Below are 23,778 nucleotides of genomic sequence, written 5' to 3'. Positions count from 1 at the left end.
GGGTCGGGTTCAAGCCCACTCAAGGGCGTCCGGTATTTTATGCTGCTAAACGTCGTAGGACATTAGGTAAGCATGGGTTCGAATTATTATAATTTCCCCGGAAAATTTAGGGGTTGAAATTTAAAGGTCGTCAATATTGAAATTTCTTTGCAAAAAAAAAAATTGCAACTTTTTTACAATGAGGGGGTCAGATGTTGTAAAATAATTGCAATTTTCTTGCAAGAAAGTTGAAATCATCTGGAAATTTTATTTCATTTAAATTGCAATTTTTTCGTTGCAAAATGCTACTTGGGACATAACAAAGTAATATCTATAATATATCGGTGGTTAAACTGCAGATCCGCGGATCCCGGTTTGTAGACTTCATTTCATACTTTATTTTCTATATGAGAAACTACTAAAAGTAATTTCTTGAACACTTCGATTTTTCATGATTTATATCGACGGTGTAAGTCGGCAATCACATAACTCGGTTTGCGACGTCGTAGACTTCCTGTCATACTTTATTTTTTAAACGGAAAACAACTCAACAGCAATTCTTTAAAACTGCCGTGACTTTTCTTCTCTGTCCGAAGAAAATTCTGCATAAACTTCAAGGAATGATGTCAATTTGTTCTCCTTTAAAAAAATAACATAGAAGCGGAGATTTTCAGACACCGCAAACGAGTTATGTGATTGCCAACTTACACCGTCGATATGCAGCATATTCCTTGAGAAATTTAAACCATGATGTTGGTTTGGACTTTTTTAAAAAATAAAATAAAAGCGAAGATTTTGAAACATCGCAACCGAGTTTTTTCAGTCTTACCGTTGATATATTAGATATATCAAGAACATGGATGTAACTGAAAAAACGACCCAACCCCTATGATAATAAGTCCGTTACCAAACATCGAAAATGCGAAGTTCATATAGCGGGACTAGGAATCGGTCATTCTTCCTTCTCTTATTCCCATCCAATTTCAAAATCACCAGTATCATTTTGCTGTTTATTTCAATAGTAAGCAATGACATTATGAAATTTTTTTTAAGTTGATGTACTTTTATTTTTGAGTCATTGCACATATGAAATAACCCATTTATTATAGTAAGAGCACCCATAAACAATCGATTATCATGATTTGAAATCGTCAGAGGGAATACCTATAAAAAACCAACGCAGTAACGAATATAACATTGCAGCCCTAGAATAAGAAAAAAGATGGATGTGAATTGAACGGGACCAAAACTTTATTTTAATCGAACACATGATAATAGCAAAGAAATATTAATGTACTGTCTTCAACAGCAAAGATTACAACCATCGTAACTGCTCTTCTGAATGAGATCTACAAGCAACGGTAAGAGTTTGAGAAGTTTCTTTGTTGCCAATTTAGACTGGATGCAACAACGGTTCAAATCGAAACATTGATTGCGGCTTTTGCATCGGTTCTTACGGCACTTGGAGCATTTGTTTCGCCTGCAGAGTCCTTTGCCGCACCCACCACAGCAGCTACATTGATCACCACAGCAGCTACATTGATCACCACCGCAACCACATTGACCGCCACCGCAGCCACATTGGCTGTCATAGCAGTCTCCACAGACGTTGTTACATGTATTGCAGGTCTGGAAACATGCGTTGCATGTCGTGGGCTGGATGCAAGAGTTGCAGGTATTAATCGCGTTGCAACCTGTGTTGCAAGATGATTCTCGGTTACAGCTGTTGCATTCGCCCTCACAGTTGCAGCCCCCTTATAAGGGTAAAATCCTGAGGCGTACGGCAGTCTGTATTCATCATAAACGCAGCTTTTGGGAACTGAATTACAAGAGTTGCCAATTTGAGGACTGCAGCAGGAATCAGGGTTCTGGCAAGGACTGCTCTGGACTCCGCATATTGAACAGCCCGTCGAACAGGAACAACCGCTTCCATGAGCAATGGAAAGAGCCAAAGAAAAAATTAAAGTTACCGGTAGTGTTCTCATTTTCGACTATTTCTTTCTAGAGGTATTCTCGAGTCACTTAAAAAAGAGGAAGTACGAATGTCTGCTCAAAAGGTCAACGAATAGCTTTTATTTATGTGAAAAAGAACCTGTAATTAAACGCTCTTTGTTGAAAAAGTATCTCTTCAAAAATAGTGAGGAGAGAAAAGGAACATGAAATCATTCTCAGCAAGAGGAATAATCAAACGGCTTCTTAGAATTTTTTTCCGAGAAGTCATGTTTTAGTGGAATGAAATGACATTTACAAGTACGCAGCTCTCTCTTCATGATGTGTATTACGGCGGCGTGTGGTTATGGCAATAAAATTCAAGAGTTTTATCAGGCAATGGTTCAACTGAGGTGTTTCTTAATGCGCGGGATTTCTATTCCGAATTGTTTTATTTTTTGTTTTTTTTGCCGTATCATTGCTTTATCGGACATTTTGTGTGGCGTGCGCACGATGCGAAGTAAATTCGTAGGAAAAATGTGCATGTCACGTCTGACATCGTAATCCTTATGAATTCTAGCTAGAAATTGAAGCAATCCATACTTAGAGGGACCCGCTTCTCCAATGATGCCTTAAGTAAGTTGTGGATGGTCGTTGATCGCAGAATATAGGATTACATTTTGCAAGAGGGAATACTACTATTTTTGACTCATTTTAGAAACAACATATATGCCATTGGTTTTCCTATGCAGAAAGGTGCTTTTATGGAAGAGCCAGAGATAGTGGTTCCTTATTGCAAAATGTAATCCATATAATGATCGGAGCGCGGAGCCTTGTTTTTCTTTAAAAAAAATACTCTTAAAATTTTCGCACGACTTTGTCCACACTCCGCGCAGTAATGCTACAGTATTCGTCCGTATGGTAATATTATTGTAATTTGTCCGTATGATAATATTATTGTTTGCTGTGCCTATATTTTCAGTGTGTTGAATGTCTCTTGACGATCAGGTCAGTACAACAGTTATTTGCATTTTCAGGTAATGAGTGAGAGATTCAATTTGAAATAATAATTTTCTTCTTTAGGATAGGAAATCTTAAATACCACGTATGTTTCAATCGAGGGGTTTGGAGAACAAGGCGCATGAGTTCAATTTTTGCTACTTCGTGAAATACGTGTTCGAAGTTTCAAAATTACATGGATCCATATGGTGGAGAGAAAGTTCAAACTGACCTTTTGATGCTTAAAAATTTGAATTTGGGAGCGAATTTTTCATAGGATGTGCATTTAGACTAGTTTTACTTGAAATCATCAACATCTTAATTTTTTCAAAAACTGTACCTATGCGTCTTGTCCTCCAAGCCCCTCAATTACAGATTGGGGTGAGTTTAAATCATCCTCCTCTCTTTCCCCGTCAATTAGAGATTTAAAAACGAAAGTGGCGGCATGTATCAATCGGATTTTTTAAAAGAAAATTGCTCTCTCTATTATATGAAGTAGTCTGCTAAAAGCACAATGGCAAGATGATGTCTCTTACCGATATTACGCTTTTTTGAAACTTGTTCCTTGAGATTCTTAAATCAATGTAGTGCCTATTTGTAAAATCTTAATTTAAACCTACACTCCAAGGCAAATCCACGCTACCACTTGTAAAGAGTGGTAAATGTAAAGATGTATGATGCAAAATTATAGAACTTAATTTTCAAAATTTAAGTAAGAGAAGTTCGAAAGGAGGTAAAAACTCCATTTAAAAAAAAAAAAAAAAAACTTTCATTCATAATATTTGAGGAGGAGGGAGGACTTTTTCCATATCCATTTCATGAGACTGGAATGTTTTTGCATATTTGTATTTCTTAGTTGATGCCTCGGAAGTTTGACAGAGAATTTTTGGGTAGAAATGATTGAACGTTTTTGGAGGGAAGGAATACTTGAACATATACGGGTTAAAATCCACTAATCCTCAGTGGCCAAAGACTGCGAGCGTGTTTAGAAGAGGAGCAAAATTCAAAAGGAAGACATTTCTAGTTTTTTTGGGGGGCGGGGGGGGGGGGGGATAGATTGGGTCACTTGATAGGAATTTTTTAGCAAATAGCTAAAGGAATGAAGGATCGGATCAGTGGGGACTGTGTCTCCTTTGGCTGCGATGTTTGAGATCCTATACTTGGCCTTTTCCTCTTTTTCTTTACTGTGTTGTTGAGACTACTGAAGGAGGGAGAAATTAGAGGTTTACGCAGTAAATAAAAGGGTATACTATTTTGAGATGCGCTACCAAACCACGGATCTCGATCGCGGTGTTTAAGAATCTCCACTCCCATTTAATATTTTTAAAGGAGACAAATTGACGGAGAAACTCCTAAACACGTCTATCGGTTTGCGACGTTGTAGACTTCCTTCCATTCTCCATTTTTTAAATCGAAAACTACTGAGCGTCAATTCTTTAAAACTTTCATGATTTTTCTTCTCTGCTTAGAAACTTCTGTGGAAACTTCGAGGAATCATGTTGGTTTGTTCAAGAAATCAGTATCATTCCTTGAAGTTTTCACTGAACGTTATCTGCACAGCGGCAGAAATATCTCAGAAGCTTTGAGGAGCTGACGTTGAGTAGTTTTCCATTTAAAAAGTAAAGTATGACGGGAAGTCTGGAACTCGAAAACCGAGGTAGGTACGTGGTTTGAGAGTTTCACCTTAGATATGTTATACAATATTCCAAAATTTTAACCCCCTTCCTCACTCTCAGCAACTATCCTGGTGGACTACTATTTGATGTAAATTAGTATTCGACCTCAAAAGAGACTGTGTAAGGATTTACTCTTCGAAGTTCCGAATAGATCGGGAAACGTCCGCAGTTCATTGTTTAAGTAAGCCTGAACAGTTTTTTGTTCACTACTTCATACTGACTTTTTAGCATAAAGCTTCTAATGGAAAAGAGCCCACACCCACTCGAAGCACGTGGGCCCTCGGCAAAGCTCGATTGGGCATGCCTATTTTAAATAGGTAATTCTATTCGATATATCTATATGGATCTAAAAAAACATGGCTTTAAAAATTTACTTCTGCAAGAAACAGTATCCTCTCAAATCAAAACAAACTATTCGTGGAGTAAAAAATGTTAGTCGGTTGATTTACTTGATTCTTCATTTAGGTTCAGATGAATTTCCGGTGTTTAAGCTTTTGCGAAATCCCGAAAGACTAAATCATCATAAACTGGAGCAGCTTAAACTCTTTAAAAAAAATAAATCCCTAAAACAAAAAATGCATGTAAATTTGAAGCCTTAATGAATTTTATCTAATATTTGTAGCTCATGGGGAAGTAAAAAATGCTCCACAAAACAATGGTATTCTCTACAACACGAAAACATTCGTTTATTTATCACAGGTTACTCTTGTGTAAAATCATGCTTTTTCTCGAGACTGAGGAAGCAATTATGGCGACTAAAGGAGTCTTTGATATCCTAGGATGACGAAACAAGCAAACAGTTATACAAAGAATCTCGTATCCAATGTTGCGTAGCGCTATACGACAGTGATCCTCAAAGGCGCATGCATCATAAGGTGTGGTGAGCTGGAGTGATAGAATCCTCAGGAAGTGACATACATCCGGAGGTAATAAAAGGGAGCCGATCAAATCACAAATGAGCCTTTATGACGACAGGAAAAGGGTCATAGGTGGCCGCCGGGGGCGAGGAGGTCGTGACCAATCCCGACATACTTGTTGAGGAGGCCCAAGGCATACGGGAGGAAGTGGCTCTTACCGAGACGGACCTTCGGGTGCTTAGGGCTGTGCATTTCGTAGAACTTGGCGCAACCACCGGGGTGAAACAAGGGCTGAATGTAGCTGTGGAAAGCGTGTTTGGGGACGCTCATGAGGACCTTCTCGAGGACGGGGTGCTTCAAGCGATGCCGGTAGTGGTGATGGTCGTAGAGTCCTGCCTCGACCAGCGATGAGAGCAGCAGGCAGCCGCAGAGCGCGCCGATGACAGTCGCGAATGACCTCATCTTGTCCACATCGCGAACGCGAAAGAGATCGTCTCAACTGAGCGCTCGGCTTACCGCGGCATGTCGTGGCCATGCGCTAGTGACTCATCAATGCCAGGCCAGAATTTTGACGATAAATCAGTATCGATTTTTGGGAAATCGCTGCGATAAGCAGTTATGCTTTAATAGCCGCTTCTTAGTTTCACGTGTCGGATTTCTGGCGTTTAGACGCATTCTCTGTGTCCAACTGGCCAATTAAGCTGTGTTGGCGCTATCGTTGAGTTCTGGTCAGTGTCCGAGGAGTGTCACTGACCCACACCGATGCAGGCTTGTGATTGAAGTTCGCGGAAAAAGTGAACGGATAATTTTCCGTTTCAATGTATCGCAAAACGAACCGGAGTCTGCTTTGAGCAATGGCCTCCTTTACTATCATACATTACCTGATACATCACTGAAACGATATGATATGCGAAAGATGATGAGCTCGTTTAATAACTTAAGTCTCACAGCCATGCTTTTTAAAGGGTTCCGACGAGGGGATGGCAATTTTAGATCAAAATCGGTTCAAGGCTCAATGAGGTGCAGAGTGAACAGCACTCAAATCGTTTTATCGTCACACTGCTACTCCCTGTAGCTCCAAGAATAGGTAAACCTAGGTAAAAACCAAACCTCATCATCGTGAATCTACGTAAGATTTTCATCAAAACTTATTGATTGTGAATTTTGAATCTTCCTTACATAGAGATGGTGAAATTACAAAAACTCGTATCTTCGATCGAGTGCAGTATTATAACCTTTTTTTTCAGAGAGAGGGAGAGAGAGAGGGAGAGAGAATACTGCTAACCCCTTTCATACGAAATTTTCAGAGAATATTTTTGAGAGGGTAAAAAAGCACACGAAATGTTTTGCTTTAACGATCATTAGCCATCTTAATGAATGAAATTTGAAAGAAAATCTGAAACGGCGCAAATTGCCATACATGGTTTCGCAGTTTCACCCACAGAAAAATAGGAATCGTTCCTTTTACTATGCTCATAGTAAATCTCAGGTCCCACCCTCTTCTCTTATCGTAGTCACATTATTTTTGTGATAACAATTATTTGGCCCCGGTGACGATGCAGCATTGTTATCCGGACCTATTTTTTATCATAACAGTGACATTATTATATCACGTCAGAAACCTTGGTACACATTGGCAGTAGAATCTGTGTACCAATATACCATAGACCTACAGCCGGCTGTAAGATTTCCAATAGCTTCTATAGCCGGCTGCACAATTTCTTACAGCTTTTTATAGCCGATGGCAACTAAGCAACTCACAGCCAGGCGATAAAGTGTATGCTAAACGTCACTAATTACGGATGCTAGGACTTGGTGAATTTTTGGACCACTGCTCTCTTTTTGGGCCGTAGTATCTTGATTTATTTTGCGAGGAAAGCTCCGTGCTTTTGATGGATGCCTGCCATTCCTAATATATTAGAGCGCCTTCAGTTTCGTATGATACTGTGCAATACCTCTGGTGTGAAAAAGTTGCTTCAAGCGCCGTGGCATGCTGCGGTGCGGCAGGCGGGCAGCCAGCGCGGAACGCGCATTGGCGCCTACAAACCTAACAGGGATACTTCACGCATTGCGCAATGCGTGAAGTATCCCTGTTAGGTTTGTAGGCGTCAGTGCGCCGCCGCTCCGCTTTGTGTTAGGCTCTAATATTTAATCTCGCGGAGTCAGCGTTTTTCAACTCATGACTTTGAATGTTTGCACACTCTGTATGGATTATTCTCATTTTAATTGATGAAAAAAAATATGTAGTGAAGGAAAATATAATGTGCGTTTTGTAAATATTAAGGTGATTCCGTACAAACTTAAGGATTTACAAAGCACACGAATTTCTACACAATTCCTTATAGCCTTTCATAGCCGATGGCGAAAAAGCAACAGCCAGGCGATAAAGTGTAAAGCCCGGCGATAGGAACTATATAGCCCGGCTGTATAATTTTTTATCGCTTCGTATAGCCCGGCCGTATGATTTTCTCCGCATTTTACAGCCAGCTATATGATTTTCTGTAGCCCTCTTTAGCCGGCTATAAGAATTCCTATGGTATTTTGAAACGCAGCTCTTATCGCCAATTTTTACCAGGGAAATTAGGTGGAATCTGGAATCAATGTTTGGGATTTTGAATTGAACGCTTTCTTTTTTCTTTCCGTCCCTGGTGCGTTTTCATTGGCTTTAGAGCTATATTCAGGGATATCATCTTCGTACATTTTGAAAAAGTCCCTAGAAACAGCATAATCTGTACAGATACGTACTACGGCTCAGACTGTTAGAACGTTTTGGATGAAGTTCCAACGCGGAAAGCCTGATTCTTGCGGTGAGAATCGAATTTCGCTCGATCCTTATAGCAATACATATGATACAGGCAAGGGAAAATAGCTCATGCTAAAATCTCATGATTTTCAGTGCAGCATATAGGAACGCCCCAAAAAACGCCGAAGGATTAATCCTTTGGAACGCACACTTTCCTAATTTTAAGAAAATTTCTTTTGTAAAAATTAAATTCAAATAAATTCATTCATTCGACTTCACTTTAATCGCTACTGATGAACTTTCTTTAAAAGTAAGAATATAGGAAAAGGAAAAGAGGCAAATACATGCCAGGTAGCATTTGGGGATTAGGAAATGGTGGGAAAGCTAACTATAGCACAGTAGTCGCACCTCGCACGTGCAATTCCGGTTGGTGCCTAAATCGGAACACGTGTTTTTTCTCGAGAAAAGAAATGATCTTCCGAGAATTATCGTATTTTCAATGACGGAATGGAAAAAAACGGGGATCACTTTCATATTCAGCCGCGTAAAATCAGACGGAGAAAATAACGTCATACTTGACACATTTTTCTCATTTTCCCCCTTTTTTTGTGTCGTACGATGTCATTTTTTCGTAAGGTAGAAACTTTTGAAATCTAAAAACCCTTTTGACAGTTGAGAAGTTTTTTCGGAGTAGACTTCGTAAATGATTCCCAGAAACATGGGTACAATATTGAAAAAATTTGAGAGATAAACGAAGAACGACCGACATACCGGAGTTGAATTATAGAGAGCAAAAATACCTGATCATGCCATTCCCATTTAAAGACTTAGAGTTAAAAATGAATCGCATTACATAGAGCACCATTCCTCAAAAATTCCTGGAGAACGACGCAAATTGCGCTAGTCTTGTTTGAATTTCCTGTCACTTAAAGCTTTTTACGTAAGCAATTTTACTTTCACCGATGGCGTCAACGATCACTCTACTTTTTGACGTCTTTGATTTTCCCTCTCCTGCTTCAAACTTGAACTTTCAACACGGTTTTTACAACTTTGCAGAAGACTCTTTCATTATCTGCAACCACAAGGAAAGGGGCCTAACTTAATAGACGGAGCAAATTTTTAAGTTTGCCTTGTCGGGTCCAAAAATCTAATCTGACTGTTTAACGGGAAACGTTCCACAGTATATGCCAAACATTCATTTACGAGCTACTTAATTCATATTTATTCGACGCGCGACATAGGGAAACTTGCACCAATTTGACAAATTTAAGTCTCAAACATGGGAACCAATAACTTTAAATAATTATTTGTAAAAACTAAAGTTTTGAAAATGCTAATTTTAAACCGTCACAACTTTGACATGTGCCAACATTTCTGGGCGATTTTTGCATAAAATTGTTCATGAAATGCCAGAGGCCGTAAATGGAGAGGCCTTGCGGCCTCTTGGTCCATGTGTTGAGTTACTGTGTCGCTTCTTTCGTCACTCGGCGCCTAGCTTCACCGGCGTGTTGAGAATTTTTATCGCCCGAGGCGAAGCAATGAGAGAACCTGGGCAAATGTAACCCGCCCGCTTTGTCCTCGGTCGATGAACTTTCGTGGATTCTTTCATCACTTTTCCTTTGTAACATTCGAATGCAACGTACTTTTTTATCGACAAGCTCACAGTCCTCGAATACTCTCTACACACACCATTGATCTTCAAAGGAAAAAAAATCCAACACCACATTTGCCGATGCGATCCTAGAAAATATGTTGAGGATTTTTAGACGCACCAGAACACCTGGTAGGCAACAGAGCACTCAAGATTAAGTCTCTCAGGTATGAGGTTAAACTTTTAAAGTTGCGCATATTTAGTTCGACAAAGGGAGAAATCAACAGAGGCTACATAAAAGCATGACAAAAATCGAACGAATTAGTTACTTCTTTTCCATGTATGCAGGACCGATCTAAAGCTTTCACTGAAATATTTATGCAAATATCATGTGGAACATAAAGTATTTTATTTTCTTCTGTGTTTTTTGTGTTCCAGACTGCAGAGCTGGTACGGGTGGTCTAGTCAAAGACATAATTGAATCAATTTCTTCAGGAGTTTCTTGCATGACTAAGACCTTGAGCTTGGGTCCCGAGTTTCTGAACAACGTGAGAACGCGACGGGGACGGAAAAGCGACTTACGCGGGTCCGGGTGCTATCAGAACTATGACCCCTCCAATTACGAAGGCAAGACCTTGAGTTTTGGTCCAGAGTTTCTGAGCAACGCGAGAAGGCGAAGGGAACGGAACAGCGACTTACGCGGGTCCGGGTACTGTCGGAACTATGACTCCTCCAATTACGAACGGAGCGGAGCCCTGCTTCCTGACGTCCCACTCATGCTGACACAAAGTCAGAGAGCAGGATGTAATTGTCAGAATGGCGGATACACCTCCCACGTAGAAGGGTGCGTTCCGCCGGACGAAGGGTATAACATCCGGACCGGGGGCTTCACGTCGGAGATTCGAGGTTGCAACTCCTGGGATGGTGGCTATTGCACCTTGGGAGGAGGATGTAACTCCCAGATCAGAGGCTATCCCCAGATCGGAGTCCATCCCCAGACCGGATACAATTACCAGAGCCCTTGCTTTGTCTCTACCCCCAATGTTGAATGTGATGGAACCATCAATAGCTACACGCCAATCAGCTATGAGGGCAATTGTGGTCAAAGAAATGGGAGACCGAGTGGGCAGTGTTCCAACTTGCTCGGAACCCCGAACATGGTCTGTCGCTAGGAGATGGACCAGGACACCCAAACTAAAGTCATCGTGTGCGATACCTGTTACGACAGTGACAAAATCACGGGAGGTCAGTATCCGTGCGGCTGCAGCGGGGCAAAATACACCCAAGACTACCAGTTTGGATCTTGCTGCTACAGCCAGGAGAAACAAGGACCTGGGGACGGTTATCAGTTCGGTGGCCCCTACGGCGAAGGTGAAATCTGTCGATTCAACTGTCCACCAAGTCGTCAACCCAGCTGCCAGATCGATGACTGCCAGGCCATAGGCAATCAGGATGAAAACTGTCAGGTCAACCGACGTTTAACTCTGCTGAGAAATCAGTGTGATGACCTGGACTCGAACGATGGCGGGGGAGACCAGTTGAACCTGCACAACCAGTTAATTTTCAACCAGTACAACAACGTCATCGGGAGCGTGGGAAATTGCGAGCCATCTAACATGGCCTGTCAAATCGGGGAGCTTGCGCGGAACCTAGCATGTGGAGGATATGACAATCAGTGTTGCAGGACATCGCCCGGCGGTCCTTCACCACCGTTGGTGGTGGCCTTGCCGCGGAACAATCAGTGTAGCCCACGCGATCAGATACCACAAGTCGTACAGTTTGTAGCCTCACGGCCTCAGCCTGCAGTGAGTGGGTGTCCTGTTCCCTGCACCCCCCGAGGACCTAATTCTGTCATTCTGGCCAATACTTGCTTTCCGACTAAGGGTCAACCCTTTGTGTCCTCTCCTCAAGGGCAGATATTCCCTCCGAACACACTGTTCCCGTTAGCACACTGATAAAAATATTTGTGTTCTTGTGTTAATTTTGGTTAATGTATTGAGTGAAAGACAAACCAACACAAATTTTGTGTTAACTTTGTTACAGTCTGCGGTGACTTTAGCGCAGAATACAATGGATAGACTGGGAAAATGCATTCCTCCGCTTGCGACGTTAATGTTTGCCACTCGTTTTTTAATAAATGTTTTAAAAAAAACTAGCTGGCATTTTCTCTTGAAATTGTCAACTTAAGACTATAGGGTTAATTTGTGTTTTAATTCCCGTATCAACCAAACTTTTGTGTTGAAACTTCTCTCTGTGCACTTATTAATTCCTGTCCAGCGGTTCAAATTGGACGAAACATCAGGGATGTCTACTCTGAGTAAAGTTGAATGTGAGGAATCTAAATGCACGCTGATGGTGAAAGAAAACCCCGAGATGGAAATATTTTTGTATTGGTCATATGAGTGTTGACTTTCATAGCTCAAAAGATAGAGTTGCATCGAGAGAGGGAGTTTTTCAAAGTAATGATCTAAAAGTGCGACAAACACTCCTTCATATTTGGATGGTGTTGGAGTGGATTAGCTTGTTTTAAAGGAATTAAATTATTTCAATTTTTTGAAGGTTACAAAAAGCGTTTAAAGAAAATTTGTCAAGAATGGGTGCTTGAACTCCATTATTAAGAAGTTTGAATTTGGAAAAAAACATAGTCACCCCATACTATAGAACATACTAAATACCAATTTTCATTTAATGCAGAAAAACGAATCATCGCACTACTATTTCAATGTTTACACGTTATTCTTCCCTCTTTCAAAACCATCTTTTGTTTTTTGCTCAACTGAGTCGATGGTTTTCATTGTAAAATTAAAATACAACAAAAACAAACTGTAAAATCTGGAAATAGCACTGTCATCGTGAAAATTATATGTTTCCTTGCTCTTGCTTGTAAATCGAGTCACGTTTGTTTTGACCAATAGTGGTATTCATTTCTGAGTAATCGACAATCTAGAGCATAAGTCTGACCCTCAAATCTAATCGGTTTCAAGTCATGAATGAGATCGGTTGGTGCTGCAATATTTATTGTCTGTACATTCTTAGAAAGTTACCAATTTTATATGATTTCCTGTAAATGCTCAGTGACTTCAAATACCTGGAGATTCTCTTATCTGTCAACTCTCTCGAGAAAATATGAAAGAAGTAAAGCTACGGGAATCTAATTTCGTAGAAAATGTGCCAGATGTATGTAAGACCTAAGAAGAAACGCGTCCTAATTTTCACGTTTTGGATGAAGAGAAGACGTCATTGTGCCATTGAATCAGGAAGAAATCTGCTGATCTTCAAAAATATTACTTTATATGCTCCTCAGAATTTGCTGCGTCAGCAGCATAATGCCCTATTGTTGATATCTGCTCATTTTTCTTGTTTCATCTTTACGAAACATCGCAGCACTATCCTTATTTGTTTTTCAGTTTTCTTCATCGGGGAGAAAACAAAATTGGAATCAAAGCTCAGTAGGTATCCTATCTATTTAGTTGGCTCCCAAGAGAGAAAAAACGGTAATGGCAAATAATGACAACTCATCACGAACTGAATAGGATTCTGAAGTAATTAACCTATTCTTGCTTTTTGGACAAATCTGATAGGTATGCATTGCCAAACGCAGAAGTAAGTTCAAGTAAAGTTACTATGTCGAAGAATTAGAGTTTGCTCAAAATTTTCAAGTACCTATTAAATTTTGGGAGTTTACACATCTTCACCACAAAAGATCTTTTTCAAATTGACAATTTTCAACCAGGGCCGGATTTACCTACTTGCCGCCCATGGGCCGCTAGTATTTTGCCGCCCCCTTCTCATTCGTTTTGAAACATCAAAGAAAACCATCAAATGAACGTACCAGTGGGGGAGGGGTGCATAAGACGCATTTACTGGTGTTGAACACATTTTTTGGGAAAGCCCTGTCAACACTACTAGCAAAAGTTAACTTTGCGCGAAAGTTAAGTTCCGTAAACATATCTCTGTGTGGACAAGGCCTTCCATTCATAAGAAATGGACGAAAAAATTATGAAAGAACAAACATAAATGTGGATTAATGATTTTAACTTCCGCCGCCGCGCCTCGCAGACCGCACTGTGTTTGACGCAATGCGTGAAGTATTCACGCAGTCTTGTAGGCGCTATGCGTCTCCCGCTGATCGCACAGCGTTTGCCGCAATGTGTGAGGTATTCATGTATTCTCGTAGGCCCTATCCGTTTCACGCTGTCCGCAATGACTGCACCGTGTTTGATGCAATGCGTGAAGTATTCGTGCAGTCTTGTAGGCGCTAATATGTGTTACATGCCGATCGCCGCGCCGAGGGCTTCTCCTTTTCATCTCAAGTCCTCGTCATCATTTCTCTCTAAGTCGCGCCGTTCTAGGCCAAATTGCCTGTTTGGTTTCTCTCTTTAACTCGACTAATTAAAGGTGCTGCCTCTTGTATCACTGAAAGACGACACAAAAGTAGAAATTACTATAATCTTAGAAAATTAGAGATTTTGTTGCCTTTTCTCGTTTGTAATTTTTTTTTCTAAATCCGAATTTTTTTTATACCTACATTTAAAAAAAATGCAAAATTTGCCGCCTCCTACAGATTTGCCGCCATGGGCCGCGGCCCATGTGGCCACCCTCTTAATCCGGCCCTGTTTTCGACTCCATCGGCTCCTCTCTCAAGTGGGAGAGGAGCGAAGGGAGAGTTTTCAAAGATTTTTAAAGCATACATCGATTCGATTTGCAATATTTTTCGAAGCCCTCGAACTATCAACTTTATCAAATGAAAAGCATCTATAAGCAGTAAGCAAATATGTATACTTCAATTGCTGTATTTGCTGAAAATCGATGTTGAAACTACCAGACCACGTATCTCGGTTCGCGGCGTTACAGACTTCCTGTCATTCTTTATTTTTTATATGAAAAACTACTGACCGTTAATTCTGGAAAAATTCCGGGTTTTTTCTCCTCTTCGTGACGAAAATTCTGTGAAAAATTCCATGAATGATATAGATTTGTTCTCCTTCAAAAAAATAAAATAAAATCGGAGATCCTTAAACATTGAAAACGAGATACGGAGTCTGATAGTCTCATCGTCTATATGCAATTGCTCAGCAGCCTTGTCAGGATAGGTTTAGATAGACAAGATAGGTAAAAAGATCTCTCGAGATTTTCGGTTCTTATGAGGAACATCCTTAAGTTTTTTTCAACAAGTAATTGATGCTCTCAATGGAAAAACACCTATAGCTGAAGAAAAGTGTCTTGAGGAAAATACATTTAAAATTTAATTTTGGTAGACCACAAAGACTGTAAAAGAAAAAAAATCTACTTTTGTTGTTTTTGGGTGGTTTGATTAATTTCCATGAAGGCTGTCTTGTCAATTTAAGGACGGGTTTTTAATAAATTGATTTAAAAACCGAATAACATAAATGGGATCTCATGCAACTAATTCTTCTAGCGAAAATGACAGATTACATATATGTCATCCAACGAACCGATTGTGACCAATTAAAAGAAACATACAGCTAATATTCACGGCAGACAGAGCCATAGACAAAGAAGACAACATGGATATGGAGGGATCCTATTGATGGAACCGGGTGATTGCAATGGACAAAGGAGGTGGGTTAATTATTAGACTGACTAACGACAACCCACAGGAGACCCGATATAGTTTGTCCATCATTTTCTCTCGTGGTCTATAGGAGCCACCCATTCCAACCAATAGGGTCGTCCATCCTCCCTAAGTCTTCTTTGTCTATCAATCTCAACAATCAGCCCGCTCAGGTGGACACCACGGAATCAAAACAAAGCTCGACCGAGCATCTCACACCTTGACTCAATTGTTATCAGGTTCGCACTCCACGTGTGAGTGAGACCGCAAACTTAAGAGCCGCGCGTGCAATCCTCCACAAAAAAAAGCGCATATCACCGGAGAAAACGCAGTTATAAGAGCTCATGGTCGAGCCCTCGATTCAGTTGAAACCATGAGAACGTGGAAGGTGGTTTTGGTGGCCGTAGTTGCGGGTTGCCTGCTGAGCGGCGTGCAGGCGACCTGTGGGACGTGCGGGGAGTCGCCATGTGTATGCCAACCCTTCACCGGGTACAACATAGCCCCCTCGGCCGTCTTCGAGCTTTTGTCCCTCTTCACCTCAGGGAAGCTCGGTGAACTGGCCTCCTGCGATTCCACCTGCAAGATCAAGCTGCCAGTCAAAGTCACGCTCGACCTCTCGCTGACCTTCGATAATTTCAACATTGAAGATGTTCTTTCACAAGCAGCTTAATCTATTCACGGATGACTTTCTGGACAAGGAGGGAGCGTCTAATGACTACTAATGACTATTTGAACGTTGCCGTCCATACACCTCCGCTAATTATTCTTTAAATGGATTTTTTTTTTTTTAAACTCAACATTTTTGCAATTTAGTTCGTTACAAAGTAATAAAGATCCATAAAAAATCACCGAAATTGTGTTTTGAGTTGATTGAAAGTTTTTCTCTGCTCGTTATGTAGGTAATTCATGAAATTAGGAGTTGATAGCTATACCTCATTATGATAAAATCCTAGAGTCGCTCAGCAAATGAGAAATGAGCCACAGAATGATATTGAGTTTAAACATCTCCCTTCACCCTCTGTTCAAAGTATATGAAATAAGGTGTCTTCATTTTGTCTTTTTTTACTCATAAAAAATGTTCATTTAAAAAAAAAGAGAAAAAAAAAGAATATGAGAACAAAGAAAGGAAAAATGAACTAAGACGAACTTCGAGAGCATACAAAGCCACAAACATGAGTTAGGCACCTCCTCAGGAACTCACAGGAAGCCTTTTTGTGTCGCAAAATTTCTAAACTTTCAAGAAAAGAAGAAACAAGAAAACAGAGAAATAAACATTATTGTGTTAATTTACACGCTAATGCATCTGACGATAAGAAACACTAAACTTCTGCTATTTTGCCATGCTTTAATTGTTAATTATATGTAATTGCTTTAATAAGTTTCAATTCCAATGTATTAGGGGAAAGTAAAGCTTGAGCAAATCCTATAGTTTTTAGTTTTGCGTTTGGGAGGTACTTGAACTTCCTAAAATAAAATTGAGGTCTCTCATCTAAGTTATTTTAAGCAATATGCCTATACAACAACAAGCATTAAGAAAGTACTTACACCTATCAAACTCGGTTCTCCAAATCGTCGCTCCTCTGACGTAAGGGCGTAACTTGATTTCTACGTGACCCCTGTGCTCCGTATAACTCTATGCTTTCTAAGGCTCATGCAAAAATCTAGATACGCCCTTACGTCAGAGGAGCGACGAAATGGCAAACCTCTATGTCTATGATGACGTCTTTCACAGCAATTTTCAAGGGATTATGCCTCCTTAATATTGAGCAGAACCAAATTGACATTCGAAAAAATCTGTATTTGTTTGCCATTTGGAATGATTCAACTATTAGTTATCAAAGCATCAGTAACAAGCGTACAACTGGTAAATTATCTGTCAAAAATTAATAGCAATGATAGCTTTTCCTAAAATTTCTCCCTAGGATTGGAATTATGGTACGAGCGATCAACTCGTATTTTCTTTTTAGAATCTTCTTTCACTTTTTAACTGGTGCTTCTTTTCTCTCGACAAATGAAGGACCCAGCCAAGTTCTTAACTGATTACGAATAATAACACCATCCAGAAACAATTAAAAAGGAACTTTTCTTAAAGTTTCTCATTGCGTACGGAATCTAATTATGCAGGGTATACTCTTATTTCATTTTCAAATTTCTAATGCACTGTGGGTGCTTGGTTTTTCCCGAGCAGTGAAAGTTTTTCCTAAACTTGTGAATGCAGGGTAAAAAAGAAAAACAAAATCCATTAATGGAAGATTTTCTATGTATTCATTCCTGCGCAATGAGTGAACTTTAATTATACATTTACACTTTATTTTAAAATTTTCGATTTATCGTTGGTATCAGTTCCCACATGGGGCACCTATCTATCACACACAAGTATAACTACCGCGTATAACTGTGAAATAAGAATGTAACGTGACTTTTCGAAGGTGTAGAGGGACTATTTGCTTTGCAGCTTATAAAATACCCAATACACGTATAATTATTCTAACGGAGGAAACTTTGTGTGGCGGTAGCCAACCACCATCCAGTGGGAGCAGTGGGTCTTACGCTCATCCGTCATTGGCTGCCACACCACTCGTTGGTGTCATGGCCCCGGCGGTCAGGTGCGGTGACCAATGAGGGGTTAGCGCAAGACGCACTGTTCCCTCTGGTTGGTGGTTTACTTTCCACCCTAGCTCAGTGGGAGCAATGCGTCTTGCGCTGACCTCTCATTGGCTGCCACACGTTCTACTCGCCGCCCTGGCCGTGTAGTGACTACTCAAGCCCCATTGTTCTCTTTATCATGAAATTGTTTAGTTTTGTTATTGAGATGATCACACGAAAACATGACAGCTCTCTCTCTCTCTCGAATCGACTGGTGCGCCTGCGCCTATATTTGTCCGTGTAAGATTTTGGGGACTTTTTACTTTTTCAATTTGTGTGAGTCTTCAGTTTCCTGGAGCTTCCTCATCATCCGTAGCTTTGTTTATTTATTCATTCTTTATTACTTTGATTACACTTGAACGAAAAACATTTTCGGAAATATTTCATCAAACCTCAATAGACTGAAAAGATTAACTTTCTCTTCCTTTCTTTCTTCCTTTCTTCCTTCCTTCCTTCCTTTCTTTCTTTCCTCGATTTCCATGTAAACACACAGAGGTGTAAATGGCCTTAGATGCTAAAGCACCGCTTTAAAATAAACTATTATCTTACTACTACTACTTTCTAATCACATAGGTGTTAATGGCCATAGATGCTAGATTACCATTTTAAAATAAATGTACATTACTACTACTACTTATTTAGGTATTTATTTAATTTTTTATTTCAATTCCCCATTATTAAATATTCCATTCCCATGCTCTTTTTTCTATTCATTACTACGCTATTTGAATATATCATTCTTTTAATCCTCTAAATTTTACGTTCTCGTCTTTTTTATTCTACCTTCAAATTGTGTCCCCTTTTTTGTAACAAACCCTGTAACAGGTAACGGCCACAGATGCTAAGGCAACGATTCAAAATGAACTTATATTACTACGACTACTTCCTACCCTAATCGATAAATCTAACTACAGAGGTGTTAGTGGTCATAATTTCTAAGACGCCGCTTTAAAAAAAAACAAAAAAAACAAAAAACAAATATTACTACCACCACTGGTTTCTTAATTCCTTCGAAGTTCAGATTTCCTTTTAATGCTTACTTGATAAGTTACTGTGTGATTCTTGAAAATATCATGAAGCTTCAAATGGATTTATATTATTACGTCACTCAGATCGTCTGAAGGATTCATAAGCCTGAAGAGCCCATCGCGTTTTGCAGGCCTATAACCAAAGGAAAACGCCGAAACATGTTCTAATTATGTAAAAAGGATCAAACGGTTTTTTTTTAAATGTTTATTTTAAAAAATTATCATATAAATGATGCTACTCAATCTCACTATTCCTAGGTCTCACAACCAGCCCGGAGCACACCCTGGAGAATGAGAGTCAGTAGTTGGGTAATTGGTTCCTGTAGCTCCGGACTAAGGAGAATCCTCTTGAGTAATTCAATGATAGCACTTATAACAATTGGCAATCTGAGGATGGCAATGATGAGACTCGGAAGAATCGCCAAAAGCGCGGCTAGCAATTTAGCAAGCAAGCAGTCGCACAACTTGGGGAGCAACTCGATCACCAAGATCACTACGATCTTGGGAATGAAGATGGAGACAAAGACGGATAGCAATATAGGGATGAGAGCAGCGATTAGAGGCCCGAGGAGTACGTAGACAGCATTGGGGACGAGGAATGCGATGATGAAGACAACGACGGGTGTGAGGAAAGCAGCAAGGAACGCAGGTAAAAACGTAGAGATGAGCGCCGGAATGAGATACGGGAGGAGAAAAGCCACCAGGAGCGCCACTATCGGGCCGACGAACGCCGCCACTACCGCAATGAGGAGGGCCCCAATGACCTTAAGCAGTCCTGTGATGTCCAAATTCAATCCAACTGCCAAATCCAGCGGTACGAAGCAGCCCCCGCAGTTACCCCGCTCTTCGGCCTGCGCCTGAGACCACAGCAGGCACACGCCAACCGTGAGGAATAAACACCAGACCAACTTCATCTCGTCGCCCGACCAATGTCATCGAATGTCGATGGTTCCAAGGGTGTGGAGAGCCCGGAGAAAGCTCAGCGGCTCTTATAGCTGCGCGGAAATTGGGCCGATACACCTGCTTAAAACTCACGGTGGGGACCCAAGTCAAGGTTTTCGCCGAGAAATGCTCGCGTATCTCACAGCTGAAAAGACGCTGCGGAGAATGAATGCGCTTATCGGTGCGATTTCTCGCCTCTTTTCCATCATTTTCCGACTTTTCTCCGAGTGATGCGTTAAAAGAGAAGGAAACTACATTATTTTCGTGAGTCTGAGCTGACCCGAACATTTCAAATTTTCTCTTAGGCAGGTGCGGAGCTTTCTTTTGCATGTGCGCATAAATTAATCCAGATCATAAGAAGCTTTTTTAAAAGAATAGGAAAAATGCGGAAACATATTCGTTGTCTATGTTTATACTATCCAGAACCACTTATTATTGAATTTATTACTACCCGTTGTCGTCACAGGCGTACATAGGTCGTTTTCCTAGGGGGATCTGGTCCTCTCACTAGGGTGGCTCCAGGGGTCTCCCCCGGGGAAATTTTTAAAATTTTAAATATGTTTGGACGCATTTTGAGGCTTTCATGATAAAATTTTAGAAAATACTAACTAAATGAACTTGGTTTTTTCATTTAAGACTCTGCATTAAGAGCGATGATCATCCTCGACGAAGGTTTTTTTCCCACCACCCAGAATTTCCGGGGAGGGGAGGCAGATGATACTATTTTCAATTCTGAGGGGGGGGGCAGCCTCCTTAGAGTCTCCTTCGTGCGCCCATGGTCGACGTTTCAAAAGTTATTAGAGCACACATTATAGACTTCCTTAATGCATGTTCGTCAGTTTTGCGGAAAAACGCTCATAAAATTAAATAGACATTTTTGAGTTTTTGACCGTTTTGTTTTGACACTTAAAATAATGTGAAGAGTGGCGGTGGCATTTTTACACTCTTTCTCATGTGGGAGAATTATCCGCCTTTTTGAGCTTTTAGACTTTGGTGTTTTGATATGTCCACCCCCTCCTCCCACAGGTACTCTGATCCAGACCGCGGAACGAGACGCGCTGGAACTACCCGCGGGTATATTTTTGGCTGAGGGTACTGTTGCTACTTCTTGTTGAAAAGATGCTTGTGGCCATAAAGATGAGTTACAAATAACATTACAGTTTTTAATATCAATTTTTACAATCAATTCCAATTACTCCGTCAGGGCCGGATTTACCTACTTGCCGCCCATGGGCCGCCTGTATTTTGCTGCCCCCTTCTCAATCGTTTTGAAACATCAATAAAAACCATCAAGTGAACATGCCGGAGGGGGAGGAGAGAGGTGCATAAGACGCGTTAAATCGTGATAGACACATTTTTTGCGAAAGCCCTGTCAACACTACAAGCAAAAGTTCACGGAACTTTGCGCGAAAGTTAAGTCTCGTAAACCTATCGCTGTGTGGACAACGTCTTCCATGTATAAGAAATGAACGAAAAAATTATGAAAGAACAAACATAAATGGGGTTTTATAATCTTAACCTCCGCCGCCGCGCCGCGCTGACTTCACTATGTTTTGCGCAATGTGTGAAGTATTCATACAGTCTTGTAGGCGCTATGCGTCTCACGCAAACCGCACTGTGTTTGACGCAATGCGTGAAGTATCCATGCAGTTTTGTAGGCGCTAATACGTGTTACGTGCCGACCGCCGCGTCGAGGGCTTCTCCTTTTCATGTGAAGTCTTTGTTATCATTGCTCTCTGCGGCGCGCCATTCCAGGCCAAATTGCGTGTTTGGTTTCTCTCTTAACTCGACTAATTAAAGGTGCTGTTTCTTGTATCACCGCGAAAGACGACAAAATTAGAAATTGCCATACCTTTACTCTCAGGAAATGAGAGGCTTCATGGCCTTTTCTAGTTCGTAATTTTTTATCTGAATCCGATTTTTTTTTGATACCTACGTCTGAAAAAATTTCAAAATTTGCCGTCATGGGCCACGGCCCATGTGGCCACCCCCTAAATCCGGCCCTGTACTCCGTGCACGTTCTAATATCAGAGGATTTTACTCATGTGATGATTTAGAAAGTATTTAAGTTACAAAATATTACCGAGAGGCAACAACTTTGATTCTAACAAGAGCTTCGCCGGAACATCTACAATGCGTGCCCTGTCACACCTTAACGTTCAAGCTGATTCCGCAGTTGAGTGCTTTCAAATAAGAGTCTAATTTAGAGTACCCCGTTGTTTTCATCGGCGCCATAATATGACAGCAATTGTAGAATCACATTTTTTTCTCATTAACAGTCTTAACGTCAACTAACACACACACTAGTCTCCACATTATTTAGACTAACATAAAAATGTAGCAGAATATACATACATAAAAGCCGCTTTCACAGCGCTCTTTGGAGCTTTGCGACTTCCACACGGAGAAAAATCTATGGCTTTTAACCCAATTGGTGGTTCATATAGATGAACACCACTATTAGTAGTGAAGGCAACATATAATAATATTACATACACCTTAGTTATGGTATATATACCATACTATGGTGCGAGCTACAACAGTATGGTTCACAGACCGATAATCATTAGTTCATATAGAACTATTAAACTGCCGTGCAACGCAAAAACGCCGTAAAAGCCATTTTACATTTTTTGGAAACAATGTATCACAGCTGAAAAATTTGTGAATTTTGGGACAATGTTTTAACAGAATTCTTTTGCAAATAATATCAAGAAATTAACCTGAAAATTTGAGGTGCATGGGTAAAACAGTTTTTATTTTATAAAGTGTTAAGTTCCAAAAAACGTGGGAAAACCTTCATGGATTTACGGCGTTCTTGCTTAGCACGGCACTAATGGTGTTCCACATGAGCCACTAGTTGGTTTATAAGCCATAGCTTTTTCTCAGCGCAGCCGCCAAAGTCCCCTATCCTCCCATTGCCCTTCAGGAAGTTGGCACTCTAAAACCCACTGTCGCGAGCCTTTTACCGGGCGTCCCCTTCGTCTCCTCCCAGGAGGAACCCAATAAGTATCTCCTTCTGCAGCCTCTCTTCCGTCATCTTGTTAACATGACCATACCAGACAAGCTGTTTGGTCATGACGTCGAATACGATGTCATTTTTGACTCCCATGATATGACGCACTCTATCATTGCGGACCCGATCTCTTCCAGAAATTCCGGCCGACCTTCTCCAGAAATCCATCTCCACTTAGCATAATATTCAATGTGCAAATTATCCTAATGTAGGTATCTCAAATTTGCATGTCCCCCGTACCCGGTTCTAGACTTTAAACAGACATTTTAGCACAACTAGAGTAATTACCTGCTTGGGAAAACTGCATTGGAAGTGGAAGGTAGTACCTTCAGATTTGAGGGAAAAAATAGGTCTATTTTTTTTTACTTCATCAATAACTTTTTCACACGCTAGAATCATTGTCCCCAGCAACAGTAAGCAACAGTCAGGAGAGACACGGCAACGATGCAACGAGCTCTAAGTAATTGCCGTAACGTTGAGATTTTTTCAAAAACGACTTCGTCGATCGACTGGAATCGAAAAAGGGAGTTGCAAAACCCTTGATTTTGCGGACTGTACAGAAACTGGCAGAATCACCTTTTGTCCAGACTACTAGAGGTAAGAAACTTCGTCTTTTTTTAATCCTCTTTATTTACAGCGTTGCGCTCTGACTCCGTGTCGATGTATCGCAAATAATCTCAATTTCTGCCGTTTGCGCTTTTGGGTTCTCGATCTGGTGCATTTGCGCGTATGGGCTGTGGCCTTTTTCCCATCTTGCACAGATTTTCCCGGAAATTTGACTCTTCTGAAAAAGCTAG

General features: G+C 40.6%; 1 protein-coding gene across 4 annotated transcripts; it reads left to right on the top strand.

Annotated features, from left to right (window-relative positions):
* Nucleotides 1–1,396: 1,396 nt before the first annotated feature.
* LOC109035759 (uncharacterized) lies at nt 1,397–16,197 on the top strand. 4 transcript variants are annotated; one of them, XM_072304789.1, is made up of 2 exons: nt 1,397–2,829; nt 10,213–16,197. In XM_072304789.1, exon 2 carries the CDS (start codon nt 10,950–10,952, stop codon nt 11,727–11,729), a length of 780 nt encoding a protein of 259 aa, XP_072160890.1. In that variant the 5' UTR covers nt 1,397–2,829; nt 10,213–10,949; the 3' UTR covers nt 11,730–16,197. The 4 variants fall into 4 exon arrangements, with proteins under 4 accessions (XP_072160890.1, XP_072160878.1, XP_018905051.2 ...); XM_072304777.1 differs by having other exon boundaries at nt 1,397–2,916; XM_019049506.2 differs by lacking the exon at nt 1,397–2,829 and adding an exon at nt 6,141–6,527 and having other exon boundaries at nt 10,220–16,197.
* The last annotated feature ends 7,581 nt before the right edge of the window (nt 16,198–23,778 follow it).

The sequence above is a fragment of the Bemisia tabaci genome, chromosome 1 (assembly GCF_918797505.1).
Source record: "Bemisia tabaci chromosome 1, PGI_BMITA_v3".
NCBI lineage: Eukaryota > Metazoa > Arthropoda > Insecta > Hemiptera > Aleyrodidae > Bemisia > Bemisia tabaci.
This window is presented reverse-complemented; position numbering and strand designations above follow the sequence as displayed.